This window comes from Uloborus diversus, chromosome 1 (assembly GCF_026930045.1).
Source record: "Uloborus diversus isolate 005 chromosome 1, Udiv.v.3.1, whole genome shotgun sequence".
Classification (NCBI taxonomy): domain Eukaryota; kingdom Metazoa; phylum Arthropoda; class Arachnida; order Araneae; family Uloboridae; genus Uloborus; species Uloborus diversus.
In genome coordinates, this window is record NC_072731.1 from 200,029,092 (window position 1) to 200,047,813 (window position 18,722).

General features: G+C 34.8%; 1 protein-coding gene across 1 annotated transcript in view; it reads right to left on the bottom strand.

The window, feature by feature from the left end:
• Positions 1-18,722, bottom strand: part of LOC129234117 (guanine nucleotide-binding protein subunit beta-2-like) — a 44,423-nt gene that overhangs the window by 6,720 nt on the left and 18,981 nt on the right. The window contains exons 2-6 of the mRNA XM_054868008.1: positions 11,826-11,888; positions 5,971-6,116; positions 5,560-5,623; positions 3,272-3,507; positions 835-964 (exon numbers count right to left, since the gene is read on the bottom strand). Coding sequence (XP_054723983.1) covers positions 835-964; positions 3,272-3,507; positions 5,560-5,623; positions 5,971-6,116; positions 11,826-11,888 — 639 coding nt within the window. The remainder of the gene's footprint in view (positions 1-834; positions 965-3,271; positions 3,508-5,559; positions 5,624-5,970; positions 6,117-11,825; positions 11,889-18,722) is intronic.

Sequence of the window (18,722 nt, forward strand, 5' to 3'; positions counted from 1 at the left end):
TCACAAGAACAATGCAGAATCGCTGTGCCATCTCTGGTAAATAAGTTCAAAAACAATCTAGCCTATTTATTTTTGCTCGAGCGCAACTCAGACGGGCATTAGAAATCAAGTAACGCCAGATACGCCTGTGCCAGTACTGCATTTGCCAGTTACGTTCGCCCGTGACAGATGCGGCGCCCTTAAGTGGTTAATATTAGTAGCGGAATGTGGGACAAAGCGAAATAGTTAAGATACTTTTCCTTTTCCAAAATGAACAAATTGAAAATTATAGTGCAAAAAGGAAAAAACATATTCTATAATAAGACTTTCATTGAAACATTTTTCTTTTCATTTTTGACAGTAAATGTGTATGTGCATTTTTTTTATCCATCACACTTTTTTTTTCGCTGTTAAAAGTGAAAAATGAATATTTTTCTGATAAGATATTTTCTATTTGATTACTAAAGTATTTTTAATAAAATAAATGAGTAAATTACTAAGAAGATAAGTCAATGCATGAATAAATAAGAGGAGTATTAAATAGATGAATGGAAATGAATAAATTAAAAAATGAATACGTAAGTGGTTTAATAAATGGCGCAAAAAACATAGTGAATATTTCCCCATTTCCAGGGGTGCCCACCGGGGGGGGGGAGGTTCATGGCGCAGACTGCGCCATTGAAATTTTTAAGGGGGTATTTTGAGGGGTATTTTTTACTTTTTGGGTGCTCTAGCTTTTGGAAGGGGGTTTTTTGTGATATTTAAGGGGGTTGCGCCCTTGATCTTAGGGGGGGGGGCACCCCCGCCATTTCACTTTGGTCTACATATCCCTACTTTTAAAATGACTGCTCTTACCTTGATAGTTCTGTCGACAGACCCTGTGACGAAGGTTGTTTTGTCCGGATGTAAGGACATGCTCATCACGTCACCCGCATGGCCCGTGCATTCGAATTCTTTGTCTCCCTTCTCCAGGTCCCACAGCATGCTGAAAAACACCTCGATCCAGTACGAAGTAAGTAAATTACAAAAAACATTGAAAACACTTTCAGGAAATTTCATTGAAAATTTTTCACAAATCATTTTGATTCAAATCCATTGTGTTATTATTTTAAAAAAGTTTGTATATATATATATATATATATATATATATATATATATATATATATATATATATATATATATATATATATATATATATATATATATATATATATATATATATATATTAGGGTGTTATTTTTGAAGTTGCAGATATTTTACTCGAAGCCCCTTCAATTGGTTCCATTATACAAATAAATGATCCTTGCAAAATTTTAAGTCAATCCATGAATATTAACACGTGCCCCTAGGCCCCCTTTTTTTTGAGTTTCGAAGAAAAAATTGCGGATTTTCTCATTTTTATGTAAAAATATTCCAATGTTTTATATTTAAAGTAATTTTGAGCCTCAATAGATGCTGCTATTTCCAGACCAACCATTCTCTCACTTTCATTCTGTAAAAGTGTTTTTGCATTTTTTTGTGCATTCTGTAAAATATTACAGAGGGTACATGTACACCAATAGCCTTGGGTCAAGCATACCGCTCTTCTGTGCTTATTCTAAACTAAGCGGAAGGGGAACATTTCTTTTTACCAAGATGGACTCAACTGATTCTAAAGGATATTAATGATTGGCCTAGGCCATTAATGAATGATCTTTGACAACAACATATTGCCCCCACTAGGCTTTGTGGATGTTGATTTTCAAAACTTCCTGCTATATAATAGGAGTCGCAAGGTTTCAATGCTATAAATATAAGTAATGGCAATTATATTTTAATTCGCTTTCTATAGTTAGGAATATACTTAAATGATTATGTGATGTTTAAATTTTTTTTTAATCTTCGATTACTCTAACATAAAAATATACTGTATTTTCCATATCTAAAATATATATTTATGAAAAAAATTCAGGTCGGAATAATGTAAAAATCTATACTTTAAATTTATTTTCTTCTATTTCAGTACATTATCTTTCATTAGCATAAAATTTTTCTTGCGATTCACAAGATTTAGAAACCGATATGGGTATCTATTCTAAATTGTTGAACCTTTTTTTTTTTACATCTGGTTTACCACAACGCAAAAAAGCTTGACAACTATTAATATCTGCTTGCCTTTCATCACTGTTAGACAAATTCCGCATTAGGTATAAAGATGCGGTTCATTTATTAACAGCCTATGTAGATGCAGTAAATTTAAATCCAAATGACCTTGTGATCAATCGTACATTCCTTAAAAGAGCAGGAGAAAATCTTCAAAAGATAAAATCAAATTTCATGATTTTAAATTTAGATTTTGTAGTTATTCCCTGGTATACAAAGCAACTTCCAGATGTAACTGGAAAAAGAACGCCGATAGGCCGTGATAGCTTCAGATCCAATTTTTTTTTCAATTGTATATGATATCTTTCCGGGGGAGTGACCCCCGAACCCCCATTATCTACGCGAATATTACACTACATCATGCATGTGTTCGTATTATTAATTATTTTTTTATGTAATCGTAAAATGCAATTCTCCTAGTTTAAGTCCTCAAATTCTGGTGATGACTCCTTCCTAAAACTAGAAGCTGGATCTACTCTCTCTTTTATATTTGAAAACACTAGAGGAGGGGTACAACTCCTAAAAGGCCACAACTCCTAAAGGGCCGGCTGGTTTGTAAATGCCAGGGCCAATTCATGCTGCCCCATCCGCCACTGTCCTATTACCTCCATATCGTTGGAAATGAGTCACACATAATGCTAGTGATTATATTGAAGTACTGTAAACTTAGTGTCATGTATCACTTTTGTATTAGATGTTAATAAATCTTCTTTCTAACGGGCTGCGTTAGAGGAATAACTTTTTGCAGAGCTAGTGCTATCCCTCAACATGGCATCCATTCTTCCACGTAGCACCACTATCGGTGGTCATCACTAACACGAGAAGTTTGACACCCAGTTTTCCCCCTAGATGGAGACACCTTCGATCTCTTCGATGAGAAACAGCACAAGGAATACAATTTTGTCAAAAGTACTCTAAGTCAAACGAGTACTCGAGGGCTCTTTCACATACCACATAGTCATACGACATGGAAGCTGCAGATTTTCTGCATCTTGAAAATCCACCGATCGGAGCCAGTTCGAACCTGCGTCTTTGGACGCAAGAGACCAGCGTCTAAACGCTGCGTAAGCACTATTCCGTCGGCGCGTTAATAAATAGTAGCCGTAATTAAAGTTCCGACCCTCGTATTCTGGCTGGTCGGAGGACTTACATCTTCATGTCGGCGGATCCCGTGACGATTTTGTCGTCGTCCAGGAACCTGCAGCAGGAGAGGAATCCCTCGAAGCCCATCATCTCGCGCCGGATCTTGGGCGATCCCTGACCATCCCTCGAATTCACGTCGTAGACCGTGCACATGTTGTCCATGCCGCCACACGCCACCAGGTTGCCGGACGGAGAGAAGGAGGCGGTCATCACCCAGCTGGACTGCAAGGGGATGATGCGCACCTAAAGCAGGCAAACAACCGATATTTGCGCAAGTTCGAGTGGAGTTTCCATTTGATAGGCAAACTAGAAGCTTAAAATAAACATAATGTAACATGTACAGGCTACAGGGCGAGCACAAATGATGGACCCGATTTCAAAAGATCATATTTTGGAAACTGCTGCACATATTGCAATTAGTGACACTCGAACTTAGAGAGAACTATACCAAGTTTTTTCCCCCAATAAAGTGCAATCACTCATTTGCGCAAAGCGTCAAATTTCAAATGCTCAATGTTAGAGCCTTTGGTTACACGACAACATCGAAGCTGTATTTATCCAGTTCGTTCAATACATTTCGGAGTATCGCAGTGTCAACAGTTCGTAATAAGGCTGCGCAAATGCGTTCTTGAAGTTTTCGTTGTGCATCGGGGCTTGATACCTGCCTTTGATCCCATTAAAAGATGCCACATGGCGTGTGTAACGAACTGTATTAAAGATTAGACGTTTGTCGTGTAACAAAAGGCTTACAAATCGAATATTTATGACTGAAAAAAATAAATAAAATAAAAACTTGTAAAATTTCTGTTTGAAATTCATTCATCACTTATTGTCATATGTGCAGAAGTTTCGAAAATATAGATTTTTTGAAATCGAGGAGTTCATCATTTGTGCTCACCCTGTATATTGTATAATTAACGATGAAAGTCTCCAACGCATTACTCTAGAAACAGATCATTATTATGCCTTCTCCAAATGCCTCAAAAAGTTCCAGATCAAACGCAAAAAGTGCAAATTTCCAAAAAAGATAAAAAAGTTTGAAAATTTTTCTTTTTTTTTTCTCTCCAAATTGTAAAACTTTGAAAACAAATTCTGTTCCTCAGAGCCAGAAGGAAGTAAGTCACAAAATGGTAATTTTAGAGGAGAGAGAAAAATCTTTTTTCTGGCGCATGCAAAGATGGGCTCTTTAACCCTGGTAAAAAATTGAAAAGGATTGTTCTTTCAGAAATACGTTCACATGGTGCGATGCGGAATAAACTTGCACCAATAAACAGAAAATCGCGATTTTTGGACTTACGTCCGTCTGACTCTGAGGTACAGAATTGTCATACTAGCAACACAAACATTTCTTCTAATCCTTTTCTTCCATTTAGACTCTAATTTCAAATCTCAGATGCAAACAAAAACATCACATTTCTGTACATTTGAAAGTGCCATTTAAAAAAAATGTTTACCATACTTTTATATACCTGTAGATGTAGAAAAGAGTAAAAAAATCGTATGTAAGTATCACTTCTAACTCGCGTACATGAGTACATGGACCCTTAAGTTATTAAGAAACATCTACCTTTTAATATAGGCGTACACGAAGTTATGTGTTGCACACGTCAGATTTTTTTTCCTTAAAGCCTTACCACAAAAACGAAAAACTTGTTGAGCAATTATGAACTGCTCACCACTCTGATTTTACAGATTTAAACATGACGATGGTTTTTTAGTATTTATTTAGAGAGCGAAAATTTCGTCTTCATTGTTACAAATCGTCTGCGGTTTAATTTTATTCATATTTTTTTACGGACTTAACTCAAGCAAACTTTACATTAAAAAAAAAAAAAAAAGTTTTGTGTAATATTAGTTTTTTTCAGGAAAAACACTTATATAGATGAACTTAAAAAGCAAAACTTCATCTAGATACAAAGATTTCCGAATCACTAGCTCCCATGATTTAAGATTGATAGGAAATAAAAATACATATCGTTATACGCTGTGAGTAATCTTTATGATAATTGTACTGGTAGATAATGGCCATAAAATTTGTATCTTTATTACCATCGCCGCATCCTAATCACCATTCCTTTTTCAATGAATATGTCTTGTATTTCCTATTCTAGAAAATCACCAGTCATAATATGACTGGCGCACATTTTTTGATCATTTCCATTCCATTCCATTCCATTTGTAAAAACAATGAACTCTGCAAGTAGGGTCCTATCACAGTTTGTGATTGCGAAAAACATAATTTGAGAATTCAAGACGTCAAAATTCAAATGAATGATGGATGCTGGATGTTCTTACTTTATTTCCGGACCAAGTGTCCCATATGATGAGTTTTCCGTCAAGAGAGCCAGATACCAAGTGCCTGAAATTAAAAGAAATAATTCAGTTACTGTTGAACAACTTGAAGCTTAGATGGTTACGCACGGCTGAGATGAAGCAATTAATTTTGGAATAAGGATATGTACAGAGATATGGCTAGGCTTTTTTTTTCCAGCTGTGAAATTACTTCCTACAACTTCGAAATGTTGATATAATTTGGTAAGGTATAAAATTTAAGTAGATTTGAGTTCTCAACTTGGATCACTGTCGTGAAGGTTTGAAGTATCTGATTGATAGAAGAAATAATAATTGTTTTATTATTTAAGAATTATTTACATGTTTTCCTTTCTTTGCAATCTCAGTGATTTTCAATAGACTAAGGATTCTGACCTGTTATCCCCGCTGTAGTGCACCGCGGTCACTTTGGATAGATGTCCTTTGAGGATCTTTTTAGTTCTCCATGGAATTTTGGGTACGTCCGACAGATCACCGCATATATCTTCAAGTGTCTTGTCCGCTGCAGCGGCCTGTGCTTCCTGTAGAAAGCAAAAGGATTACCGAAAAGGTTTCTTCTTTTGAAAAGGGTTCAAAATTGCTTGATATAAAATATATTGAAATGGGAGACACTGCGAGGCTTTTGGTCACTGGTAGCAACAAAGGGCACGCAGCAGCTTTCCCCCAACAGGTGACCAAAAATTAAACAAGAGGTGAAGAGGGCACACATAAAGTTTCAGTAACCCGCCATTCGAGGTAGTTAAAATGTTTGCCTAAAGCTTCTCCAGTCCATGAACATTTTGTTTCTCTACCCTAGCGGTTCCAAACTATTTAAGCCTATTACCCGTACATTTAATAATATGTTAACAATTACCACCAAAAGAGTTTTGTCTGAAAATAAAATTAGCGATACTCACTGCAAAAAAAAAAAAAAAGATGTGTAACCTTACTCCGTAAATACGGTGGCAGCATTCTGCACTTTGTGTAACCTTATTCCGGGGGTTAGCTTCCTCCATAGCAATGGAGTAACTTGACTGATAAAACTGGTGTAACGTTACAGCGTTACACCAGTTTTATCTGTTAAGTTACTCCATTGTTATGCAGGCAGCTATGCTGCCTCCGCTTTTACGGAGTAAGGTTACACATTTTTTTTTACAGTGCTGCACCTTTTCTTCTTTAAATTTCGAAACAAAATAATACTGTTTGTTAATTTTAAATCATTCATACAAAGAAAACATCTGTTTTTTAAAGCAGTTTTCTCTTAAATCGAGAAGTTGTTAATGAGACGGTTGATGCTGTTTAATAATTTTAATTTGTTTCGTGTTTGGAATAGTTTCTGCTAATGCACATCACAAATCAAACTCCGAGCGCTTGGTTTACTACTTTTTCTATCAGTCGCTAATTATTACCGGTAATATATTTAGATTTGATATGCATAAATTCTTAATAATTTTGTTCTGTGACCGAAAAATGATCCATTCCTTGTACTAATTTTTATTCTTGGAAAATCTCGTTTTATCCATTTGGCGGTAATTTCCCACAGGTTCAAACTCAGATCCACTCGGATCAATTCATCATCCTACTCATTGCGCTTGCTATCCACACTAACAATATTGTTCTATTCATCATTCAAAAGTTCTGTGATTAATTGAATAAGTGGGAAAATAAATAAATAAATTGAAAAAAAAATGGAGCCAGAAAATGCATTAATTTTTGAGTATTTAAATTTTAATTATTCAAATTAAACATTATATCTCTAAATCAGGGCGTGTCCTCGTGTGACATCAAGAATGATGATGGCACGCAGGGGTTCTAGTAAGGCCCCTATATATACGAGCCGACACATCAGCTTAAGATCAGCCGTTTTGGATCGAAGCGCGTGTTTGAGTGGTTGTCTTTTCTGGTAAGTCTTTGCGTTAGGAGATTTTTCACTGCCAGCAATTATTAGCAGCACACACGTGAAATAGTTATTAAATAAAATATTATTTTTGCCCAATTTGGCAAAACCCGAAACTTTACTCTGGTAACCCTAGCGCCGCAACAATGAAAAATCCGATCCAAAATGGCTAAACTTAAGCTGATGCGTCGGCTCGGTCGGCTTGTATAGGGTCTGGTGGGGTAAAGTGGTCATAAAATCGTATGTTTTCAACTTAGGTGGATAATAAATGCAACAAATTCTTTAAACACTTCAACTTTTTTTGTTGTTATTTTACATTGCATTATTAAAGAACACGGTACATTAAATTTTAGGAAGAAAAATATTGATTTTAGTAGTTTTATAGAACTTTCTTTTCCCTATGTTTTTATGACCACTTTACCCCATGGGGTGGGGGAAAGTGGTCATAGCATGGGGTAAAGTGGTCATAGTTAAAAATAGTAGCAAAACCATTATAAAAAACCCTAATACTTGTATATTTCAGTTGTTTTTATAATTACAAGTATATTCACGAGTACATGTGTACACGAATATATACGTGTTGTGTTATACACGAGTAAACACGTTCCTATATGAGTAGATACATGTATACATCAGATACATGCATGCACGTGCCTACTCAAGTATATACGTATAAATACGAGTATATAAGCATGTATACTTGATTACCTACAGGAGTCTATACGTGTCTACATGAGTACATACGTATCACATGTATATACGTGTCACGTATATGTACGTGTCACGTGTATATACGAGTATATACGCGTATAAAGGAACATCATATGCGCGTATGCACTTGTATCTCGAGAAAATACGTGCATACTTGAGTATATATGTGTATATTAGAAGTATATACGCATATATAAGTGTACGTACATGCATATACGGGTGTACACGAGTTAATTCGTGGATACATCCAGTGCGTCTGTGTGTCTACTCACGTATATATAATATGGAAGCACGAGTATATACACATGTACACGTGTACACACGATTATATACCTGTATAGACGTATATACGTACATTATCGTGTATACACCAGTATATGTATGTGTACACGAGAATATACGCTTATATACATGTCGGCCTACAGAGTGAATCTAAGCTCTTGGGCAAAAATCAAAGGGGTGTGAGAGGGGAGGATAGAAAGATAAGAGGAAGAAAGATAAGAAGCAAAGAATCATAAGGAAGTTATAATCACTGACGGGCTACATGCACACAAAGCCAGGAGGCAAAGCAGGGCACAAATTTGTTGCACACAGATGATTTTACCTAACATTTTAGTTTTTAAGAAATATTTAGAGCAGTTGTTGAAAGTTACGGTCCGTAGTAGCTCTAATACACGCATCGCAACAAAGGCGCAGCGGCTGATGAAAAATTTTCAAAAGTCTCGTTTTTGCAACAGAGAGGGATCTGTAAATGCGACGCATGATGTTTTTCAGCTAAAGGCCGTAAATTTCATCAATCGGTTTAAAACTTTCTTAAGTCCTAAAATGTTGTGTAAAATTGCATTTGTGTAATATATATATATATATATATATATATATATATATATATATATATATATATATATATATATATATATATATATATATATATATATATATATATATATATATATATATATATATATAGAAATTTGTGACTTTTTTTGCATCCATCAATTTCTCACTTTGCGTGCATGTAGCACGTCAGCATTGTGTTTGTGACCATATGTTCCTTATTAACTCTTACTTCTTCTCCTCTCCTTTAACACCTTTTATTAATTTGCTCAAGAATGCAAACTCAACCTGTACACTTTTATATCATATGCTTGTATGTAAGTGTCTACTCGAGTACGTACGCGTATATACGTGTCTACCTGAGTATATAAGTGTTCTTATATATACGAGTATAAGCGAGCATATACGTGTATAGTAGAATGTATAGCTGTGTGGATAAAAAATATTTGCAGATACCCATATATGTATTTATTGGCGCATTTATGTGAATACGTCTATGTACATGTCTACACGAGTATATATGCGTATATATATACGCATATACTCGTATATTTAACCTCGTTTACTGTAAAAACAATACATATTGAGTAAAATTAATATTTAATTTGTATCTGCCTTATACCTAAAGATTAAGTGACATTAGAAGAACAATATTCGTTTAGCCTAATATTATGACCACTTTACCCCATCTTACTTAAATTGTTCTAAAAAATTATCTAAAATAGATTCAGCTAACTGCTAATGAGTAAGAGTTCTTGAGAAATGTAGGAAGCTTCTTGTACAGTCAATCTGTTCCTAATTCTAACAAACAAAATTTCCCAAGGATGTTAAAATAGGTGTTTAGATTTTAAAATTTTTCATGTTCACGCAAAATATTTTTTTTTACCAAATAAAATTTTTCCAGTTGTAAAATTTTGTATTCAAAATGTAGTTTCTAACTGCTTTACTCTAAAATAAAAGTTTCACATTCATTCGAACGTTTATTTCCAAGCTATAGCCATTTATTTGACGTATGACCACTTTACCCCATTGACCACTTTCCCCCACCAGACCCTATATAGCGGCTCTAGCCACCATTTTACATAGAAAGCCCTATCACTGGTTTCGTCACGTGACCGAAAAAGGCTGACTCAGAGAAAATTTCCCGATGAAAATCGCTTTAATTTATGTCTCTTAACATACTAAAGCTATTATTTTGAGAAAAGTAGTTCACAAAACATATTAACATTGATCAAAGGAGAAATCAAAAGTTTATTTTCCAAGTTAACGCTCTTTTTTTTCCCTTTTAATTGAGCAAAATTATTAAAAAAGAACGTAGGGAATGATAAGATTACAGTAACCAAAATTTTCAATACATTGTATCATATCCGCATGAATTTTAAAGACTCTTATTAGATTCATAAAATAACGTCTAAATTATCAATATCATAACGAAGTAAACATAAATGAAAAATTTAAATTTTAACTATTATAGACTCATATTTAAACAAAAACGGCATACTTTAAAATTTTCCATCCATTATCGTAGAAGCGTTCACGTACGCAATGGCTTTCACAATAAATTATTCTAAAAAATGTATAATTGAATATGAAGTCAAATACTGCCATAACGCAACTTTTACCTGTTCTGAATTTTTAAAGTTTTAATTTTCATCTTAGTAATGTACAGGATTTCCCTTTAACTGGAGGCTTGAAATAGACTGCAAGTCCTGGCACCAGACTCTGAGAGTTTAATAATTTTGAGTCAATTTATAGATACCATCGTTTTTTCTTTTTTTTTTTTCAATTTGAAGATCTATGTTTTGAAATATTGATGTTTTTCAATCAATGTCGCTTCTCTGTCAGAAGTTTTACTATAATTTTCAATTAAAATACAAAAACATCAACATCGAAAAAACATCGAACCCAAAACATCGATTTTCCACAAACATCAAATGTAACACATCGACATCGATGTTGCACCCCTACTCGAAACCTAATAAAATTTTATTTAGTCATTGTCGAGAAAAAAAAGTGGCAATCTTCTGAATGGTCTTAATCACGCTAATTTAAAATGAGATCGCGCAAACGATAATTTTCCGATATGAAAATAGAGTTCCATTAGGCTTAAAATTGCTTTAATTTTTTTTCCCGGTGATTTTACTGGCTTTTTGTTTTGAAATTCAAAGGATGTGGATGAACCCTGTGGGCTTTCAAATGGGACCTGAATCAAAGAAATCGGATAAATATTTCACGTAGAAAGAGCCATTTTCGGGTCCTAAAATTGAAATTCGAACCGTTCGGTTCTTTTTTGGCGTTCGACCCCCCCCCCCCCCTCGCGTTCCTTCTCGGGTGCCCAAGTACCTCCCAGCCAAATTTGGTCGAGATACGATGAAAACTGGATTTGGATAGGGAACACACACACACACATACTATATATACTCTGTTTTATTTATATGGATTAATTTTAATTCTTTTCTTTTTTCTTTTTGAAAGCAGTTAAAGAATTTTTTTAAAACGGGAAAAAGTTTTGTAGCTGCTTTGTTTAAAAGGCGTTGCTATTTTATTTGTTCGTTTATTTATTTATTTATTTTTTACGCATCTAATTCCTTAGATGAGTGAGGCATATTTTATTCCTAGAAATCAGCTTAAAATATTAAAAAAATATGTTTGAAACAATTTGCGATTTTAGCTATTTTTGAGAATATTGATCAGATACTAGAAAGTAGATATTGGTAGGCGATAAAGTAAACTCGTTTAGTTCTAGACGGAACTTCTTGTTAAAGTCGGTTTTCGCAATGAACACTCATGACCAATCAAGTAACCTTACCTTTATTTTTTCTATGAGACCATCTAATTCTGCTTTCAAACCCTTTTCGTCTTTTTCTTCACTCTGAAAAGATTAAAAATAATCTTGTCAATTAAACTTTTCAGCTACTTTAAAACGAAATTAGAAAATATCATTCAACAACGATAAAATTAAAAATTTAAAAAGCACCAACTGAATCGCAAATTTAAAATCATGAGTGAAAATTAAAAACCCTTTTAAAAGCCTTATACTATTAAAAATCAATGTCAAATATTTTATTTGCTATTAAATAGAAACTGGCAACTATGAATCGCGTGAATAAAGGCTTAGCCGTTATTAAAATCTGCTTTAAAAAAACGTAATAATTCGAATTCTTTAAAACATGGAAGTTCCAAACTCATTCTATCAGACGCGTCTCTCTTTCCTTATTTTGTTCTAAATTTAAAAATGTTTAGCTATGTTTCACTGCAAAAATTTCGAAAAACCTTTTAGAGGTTTTTTAATTAATATCTTCCTTAATTAATGTCACCCAAAGATGCAACCTAGCTAAGAACACTCTCGATCAACTCTCATTTCGATTTTTTTTTTTTTCAAAATCGGTCCATCCGTTTAGGCGCTAGAGTGCCACAAACAGACACACAGATATATAAACATGTCAAACTTATATCCCCCTTCCTTTGTGTGTCTGGAGTTAAAAAAGAGAGAGAAAATCGGAATATAAAATTGCTGATAAAATATAGTTGCTGAATTTAGCAGTAAAATTTTTGGATTAGGAAGAGAGTGGAGAGTAGTGCAGAATTCCAACATTTTCAAACGTAGCCGTTTTATTAATTGCGAGATTAAAAATTCCATTACATCATTGTAAAAAAAAGAAAAAAAGAAGACAGTTTACGTGCGCTCTCCCTTTCTCGTACAAAAAATGTCCTGCGCATTCAATTGTTGCAATATTCTGCTTTCATAAATGCTATACTGGTGTTAAAATTTAATCAATGAGTTAGAAAAATGACATCGCATTTTACAACAGTATTTTTTATCCTCCAAAACGGATTTAGTAATTATTCTATATTATACTACTAGTATTGATGGGTTTGCTACACACATTTAGCAAATTGCACGAAATTACAAAAAAAAAAAAAGAAAGAAAGAAAGAAAAAAAAAAATAATTTGAATTTTGTCATCTTGAATTCAAATTATGTTTTTCGCAATCACGAGTTTGTGTTTGTATGCGTGTGTGTGTGTGGGGGGGGGGGGGGGTATGTGTATGTGTGTAGGCATATGTGTTTGTGTCTGTGTGCAGTCATGAGGGTGTGGGTAGTTGTGTGTATGAGTGTTTGTGTGCGTGGGGGCGGGGTATGTGTATGTGTGTGTAAGCATATGTGTTTGTGTCTGTGTGCAGGCATGAATGTGTGGGCAGTTGTGTGTATTTGTGTGTATGTGTAGGTGTCTGTATGCATGCGTGTGTGTAAATGTGTATGTGTATGTGTGTAGAGGTATGTGTGTGTATGGTGGTGTTTGTGTGTGCGTGTGTGTTGGTGCGTGTATGTATGCGTGTGTGTGTAGGATATGGACGCAACCTGGAGACGGTTTTCGCTAGAGGAGCAGCATCGTGAGGCCGGCCGACGCGACGGGTGGTGCTGACAGAGGGTGGCGCCGCGCCGGTGGGAAAAATGATAGCACGCCAAAAACAGTCAAATGAAAGCAATAAGCAATCGTGATTGCTCAAAAAGAAAAAAAAAGAAAAGAAAGAAAGAATGAAAGAAAGAAATCAAATACTACATCGGCGAAATATTAATATAATATTAATGCGAGGAATAGGCTTGTGCTTGAACGCAAACTTTCTCAAACCGTACTGTCATTGAAAAAAGGATATCAGTGCTCTTCGCGAATAAGTGCTCTCAAACCCAAATGCCATAGTGATAACGTTTTGCTGATACTTATTTTCTGACACCGTTTGACTCTTTTTTTTATGAGGTTATGCTTCTTTTCATGAGGACGTTGACGGCCGGTGTAAATTCCCCCCCCCCCCCCCATTGTAACAGATCTATTTAGAAATTTATGTTCTCATCTTTAGGGAATTTTAGGGAGTGTTTTTCTTATTGAGAGTTAGGAGGACTTTTGTCCTCATTCCAATGGGAAGTTTTAGGGACTGCTGTCCTTACTCTGATGAGAGTTTTAGACTGTTGTACTCACTCAAATTTCAATTTTTTTAGGGACTAATGTCGAGATTCTACTGGGGATTTTCGAGGACTTTTCTCCTAATTCTAATGAGGATTTTTATAAGGTCTGCTGACACTATTGTGGAACTGTTGCTTTTATTTATATGACCCTTTTAGCAAAATTTTTCCTTATTCATTTTTGTATTGGGACATTTAGGTGAGTGTTAACTTTATTTACGAAATTTTCTCATTCGACAGCGCATTTTTAGAGACTAATGTCCAAATTTAAATAGGGATTTTTACGGACTGTTGTCATTACTCTGACAGGAAATTTTACTTCCTTTTTTTTTAAAATTTAAATCATTATTGAACATGCATCACTTGGCATAACTTTAATTTTCAAGATATTCAAGGCCGGGCGACGCAGCTAGTAAACAAATACAATGAATAAAACTATACTACAGCTGCATTTTTTATTTGTAGTTTGCCGAATTCAGCATGTGTTTTATCATCAATCCAAAATAATAATTTTGAGTAAGAATGGCCAAAAAAATTGATTATAGTCACGTGTATCCATAAAATATACATACTTAATTTAATTAACTAGTTTTGGGGACATTTTGCTTGAAAGGATCTCAAATATTTTAACTATTATCAAAAACAACCTATATGTGCCCATTACTAGTCATTTACCCTCGATATCTTTTTTATAGCTGTAACTAGCGGTGCCCGCACGGCTTTGTCCGTAGTAGAAAATTAAAAGGGCATTTGGTTCACATGTACATTTACAAATAATGGATGATGAATTTCTCGCCAATTTGCCATGGCTATTTGCTCGCCCATGTTAAGATTCCACTTTATGATAATTTGGTAATTTATTCGTCCACGTTATGATAATTTGCCCGGTAAAATGTTCTTAAAATTGGAATAGAAAAAAGAACAAAATCGAATTTTCAAAAAATCGCTTTGAGGTGCTCATCCCTATGCTACGAACTAATTCTAATCTAATTAAAAAGAAAATATTTTATGAATGTAATTCGAACATTGATAAATATTCACAGACTGATTCTTTTCCAGTTAAAGAAAAATCGGAGGTGGACGAGGACGTTCTAGTCTCCGAGTTTGATACAGGAACTTGGGATATGTTTCCGCCGGATTTGGGTTCATTAGTAAGTATTTTTTTAACTTTGCAAAAAAATACCAGTGTTTTGTCACCCGAAAGCTTCATTGTTTTTGTAATAGTCTCCGAGTCTGATACAGGAACTTGGGATATGTTTCCGCCAGATTTGGGTTCATTAGTAAGTATTTTTTTAACTTTGCAAAAAAATACCAGTGTTTTGTCACCCGAAAGCTTCATTGTTTTTGTAATAGTCTCCGAGTCTGATACAGGAACTTGGGATATGTTTCCGCCGGATTTGGGTTCATTAGTAAGTATTTTTTTAACTTTGCAAAAAAATACCAGTGTTTTGTCACCCGAAAGCTTCATTGTTTTTGTAATAGTCTCCGAGTCTGATACAGGAACTTGGGATATGTTTCCGCCAGATTTGGGTTCATTAGTAAGTATTTTTTTAACTTTGCAAAAAAATACCAGTGTTTTGTCACCCGAAAGCTTCATTGTTTTTGTAATAGGTAGTCCTTCTCTGACAAAACGCGGCTTTTTTCAGTACAGTTTCCGTCTAATACTAGCGGATAATTTTCGAAAACCCATGTATAGCGAGGTTTCACGCAAACATGAAACTAAAATTTTACATTTCTTGCACGACACAAAATCCAAAACACTGATTTGGGTTAATTAACTTTTTACAGCACATTTATAAATAAACTCAGCCCGAATGACCGACGAAACCGTCGGTCGAATGAAAACGAAACCGTCTAAAAATCCCAACAGAAAAAAAAATACTAATTTAGACTTCATAGAAAAAACATTTACACACTCAAATGTTTTATAAATTAAAACAATGCCTGCAACTCCAGAAATAGTTTGGCAATAACTCTCGTCGATTAAATTTGTTGCATAAAAAGCGATCGGGCGGCAGACACTTCTTTGTTCCTTTTTATTTAACTGGCGTCTGATGAACGTCGCAGAAAAACTGTTTCAAGCAAAGCTATATATAAATAGAAAAATGACATGTAATGCCACAAAAAAAAAAAAAAAAAGTTACTTTTTCTTATGGTTTTGTTAAAAGGTTTTCTTTCCTTCTTTTATTATTTTCAAGCAATCATTTTCACTACTCAACTGCAATGAACCTTATAACGATTACAAAGTATTGTCGCAGATTAAGAGGAGGGGATCGCGACCCTCATGACCCCCCCCCCTTCCATCCTTCATGTAACACTCAAAAAGCAAGTGAATAAAAAAATTTACGTTTTCTTATTTTTTCGATAAAGTTTTTATTTTTTCGAGCAAACATTCAAATACTGCCGCGGGTTTGGGGGAGGGGTTATGACCCTCATGATTTCCCCTTGTATCCGCCACAGCAGATTAGCATCAAGAACTGTCGGGATTTAACAGATCGCCAGGATCTCTTTATTTTCTTTTCTTCACTTGTTTGTGTGTCTTGTAGTAAGGAAACTTCCACTTCATAAGACTGATACCAAACGACATTAATTTGTTTCGTTTGTAATAAAAGCAATGGTAAAATTATATTGTTCTCGGAAGAAACAGTAAAAATTGGTGAACTGTACTGCAGTACTCCACACTACTTGTGCAATTGTTATAACTGAAAAAAAAAAAAAAAAAAATTGAACTTTTGGCATCTTGAATTTAAATTATGTTTTTCGCAATCACGAGCGTGTGTGTGTGTATGAATGCGCGTGTGTGTTTGTGTAGGTGTTCGTGTGTGTATGTAGGCATATGTGTTTGTGTCTGTGTGCAGGCATGAGTGTGTGTGTGTGTGTGTTTGTGTCTGTGCGCAGGTATAAGTGTGTGTATGTGTGTGTAAGCGTGTGTGTGTAGGCGTGTGTGTGTAGGATATGGACGCAACCTGGAGACGGTTTTCACAAGAAGAGCAGCATCGTGAGGCCCGTCGACGCGACGGTGGTGCTGGCAGAGGGTGCTGAACGTACTTAAGATTTTTTCGCAACCTGTGCAAAAAGAGATATTCTTATATCAGAATAACAGGTAAACATTGCGATTAATGTATGAAATACACCTTCGTGACTCTGTGATATAGAAGGTTTACTTCATATGTCGGAATGTTGCTCCTGATGCGGGTTCGATTCTCACTTCAGGAGTTCAACTTCTTGGGGCAATGACACCAATCTTTCCGTTGTGTTTATTGATTACGGACACGATAACAGCAACAACAACAATGTGTGAAATATAACTTTCAGAGACATAGCTTATCCACCCACCACGGTTTGTTTCTTAATGAGTTTTTTAAAGCAGTTTCTACAGTGAGTTCTTATTATGCTCAAGTTTTACTACCACAGACTTGAAATTTCAAGTTCTTTCCAGGGGAAGTATTCTCGTAAAAGGTGAGGTCACAGCTGCCCAGTCACCATTACGAGAAAGGAATTAAAAGGGAGAAAGGACTCGAATAAGAAATGTTGCCAAATAAAAACATAAAACATCAAAAGTGATACTTCTGAATTGGAAAACTTGCCCACAGCGATGACTTAAAAAATGTTTGCCATATTTTGAAATTATATAGAATGTTTTTTTTTTTCTGCAAGTCTCAAATGTGTGCTACTTAACTGAATATCCAGTACAATTGCATACGCGTATTCAAGAACGAAACGTAAAGCAATTTCTGGGGGACACAGCTCACTAAAGTTTTAATCGGAAGTGCTGAAATGACTTGTTGTAACTTCTAAATAACTTTGAGGAAAGTTAGCACTCCTAATATAGGTCATAAAGTCAGAGAGGGTATAAAAAAGGATTCAGATAGAAGCATTACAAGAAGCTGACAGCATACAAAATCGTTATAAGTTTTAAAAAAAGATATGCGTCATAAGATTTGCGATTTGCGAAATAGTTGGAATTATTCCATGTAATAATCACTCGGTCAAAGATTATAAAGCTTTCTGGAAGAAAGGATCATCTCTAAAAGGGAAGTAAAGCAAATAGCCAAATAGTTTAGGCTGGTCAAAAAGAGTATTGCAAATATACCTTGTCTTCAGAAGGTGCAAGAGCCTTGTTGAGCAAGATATTTGCTTTCAAAAGAGCGGCCAGACTTGGATTATTATCCCCATCCTTTAAAGAGAAGTTTGTATATCACATTGATTTGCTATTGGAAATAAAATAATTGAAATTTATTTCATTCAAAGAAAGCCTGAATTTTTTTCTTTTCGTACTTTCAGCTTGAAAGGTGAAAACGAAAAAGAATTTATGATGTATAAGAAGAGTTGCAAAAGATTTTTGTCATTAGTTGATTCTGGAACTTCTACAAAAGGAAAGACGTTCAAATTTGAATTCTTACATTTGAAACTACTTAAAAAAACATTTTTCTTTCTTTCTTGTTCGTTACTTCAATCCGACATTTGTTTTGGTTACACTGGAGGAGGGGGGGGGGTGGAAGGGGACTCCAGATTTCCCTACTCGTTAGACTGCTGGCTCTGGCTGCAATTATGCAATGAAAAACTTTGCATTTCAAAATTCAAACTACTATACTATTTTTTTTTTTTTACAAATTTTGAAAATTGCGATTTCCAAAAAATTGAAATGAAATGGGGGAAATGAAGAGCAATTTCGGATTTAGCGTAAAAGATAAATGAAAAATTCTATTATAACATCAAAACACAGTCATCAACGGTGTAGTCA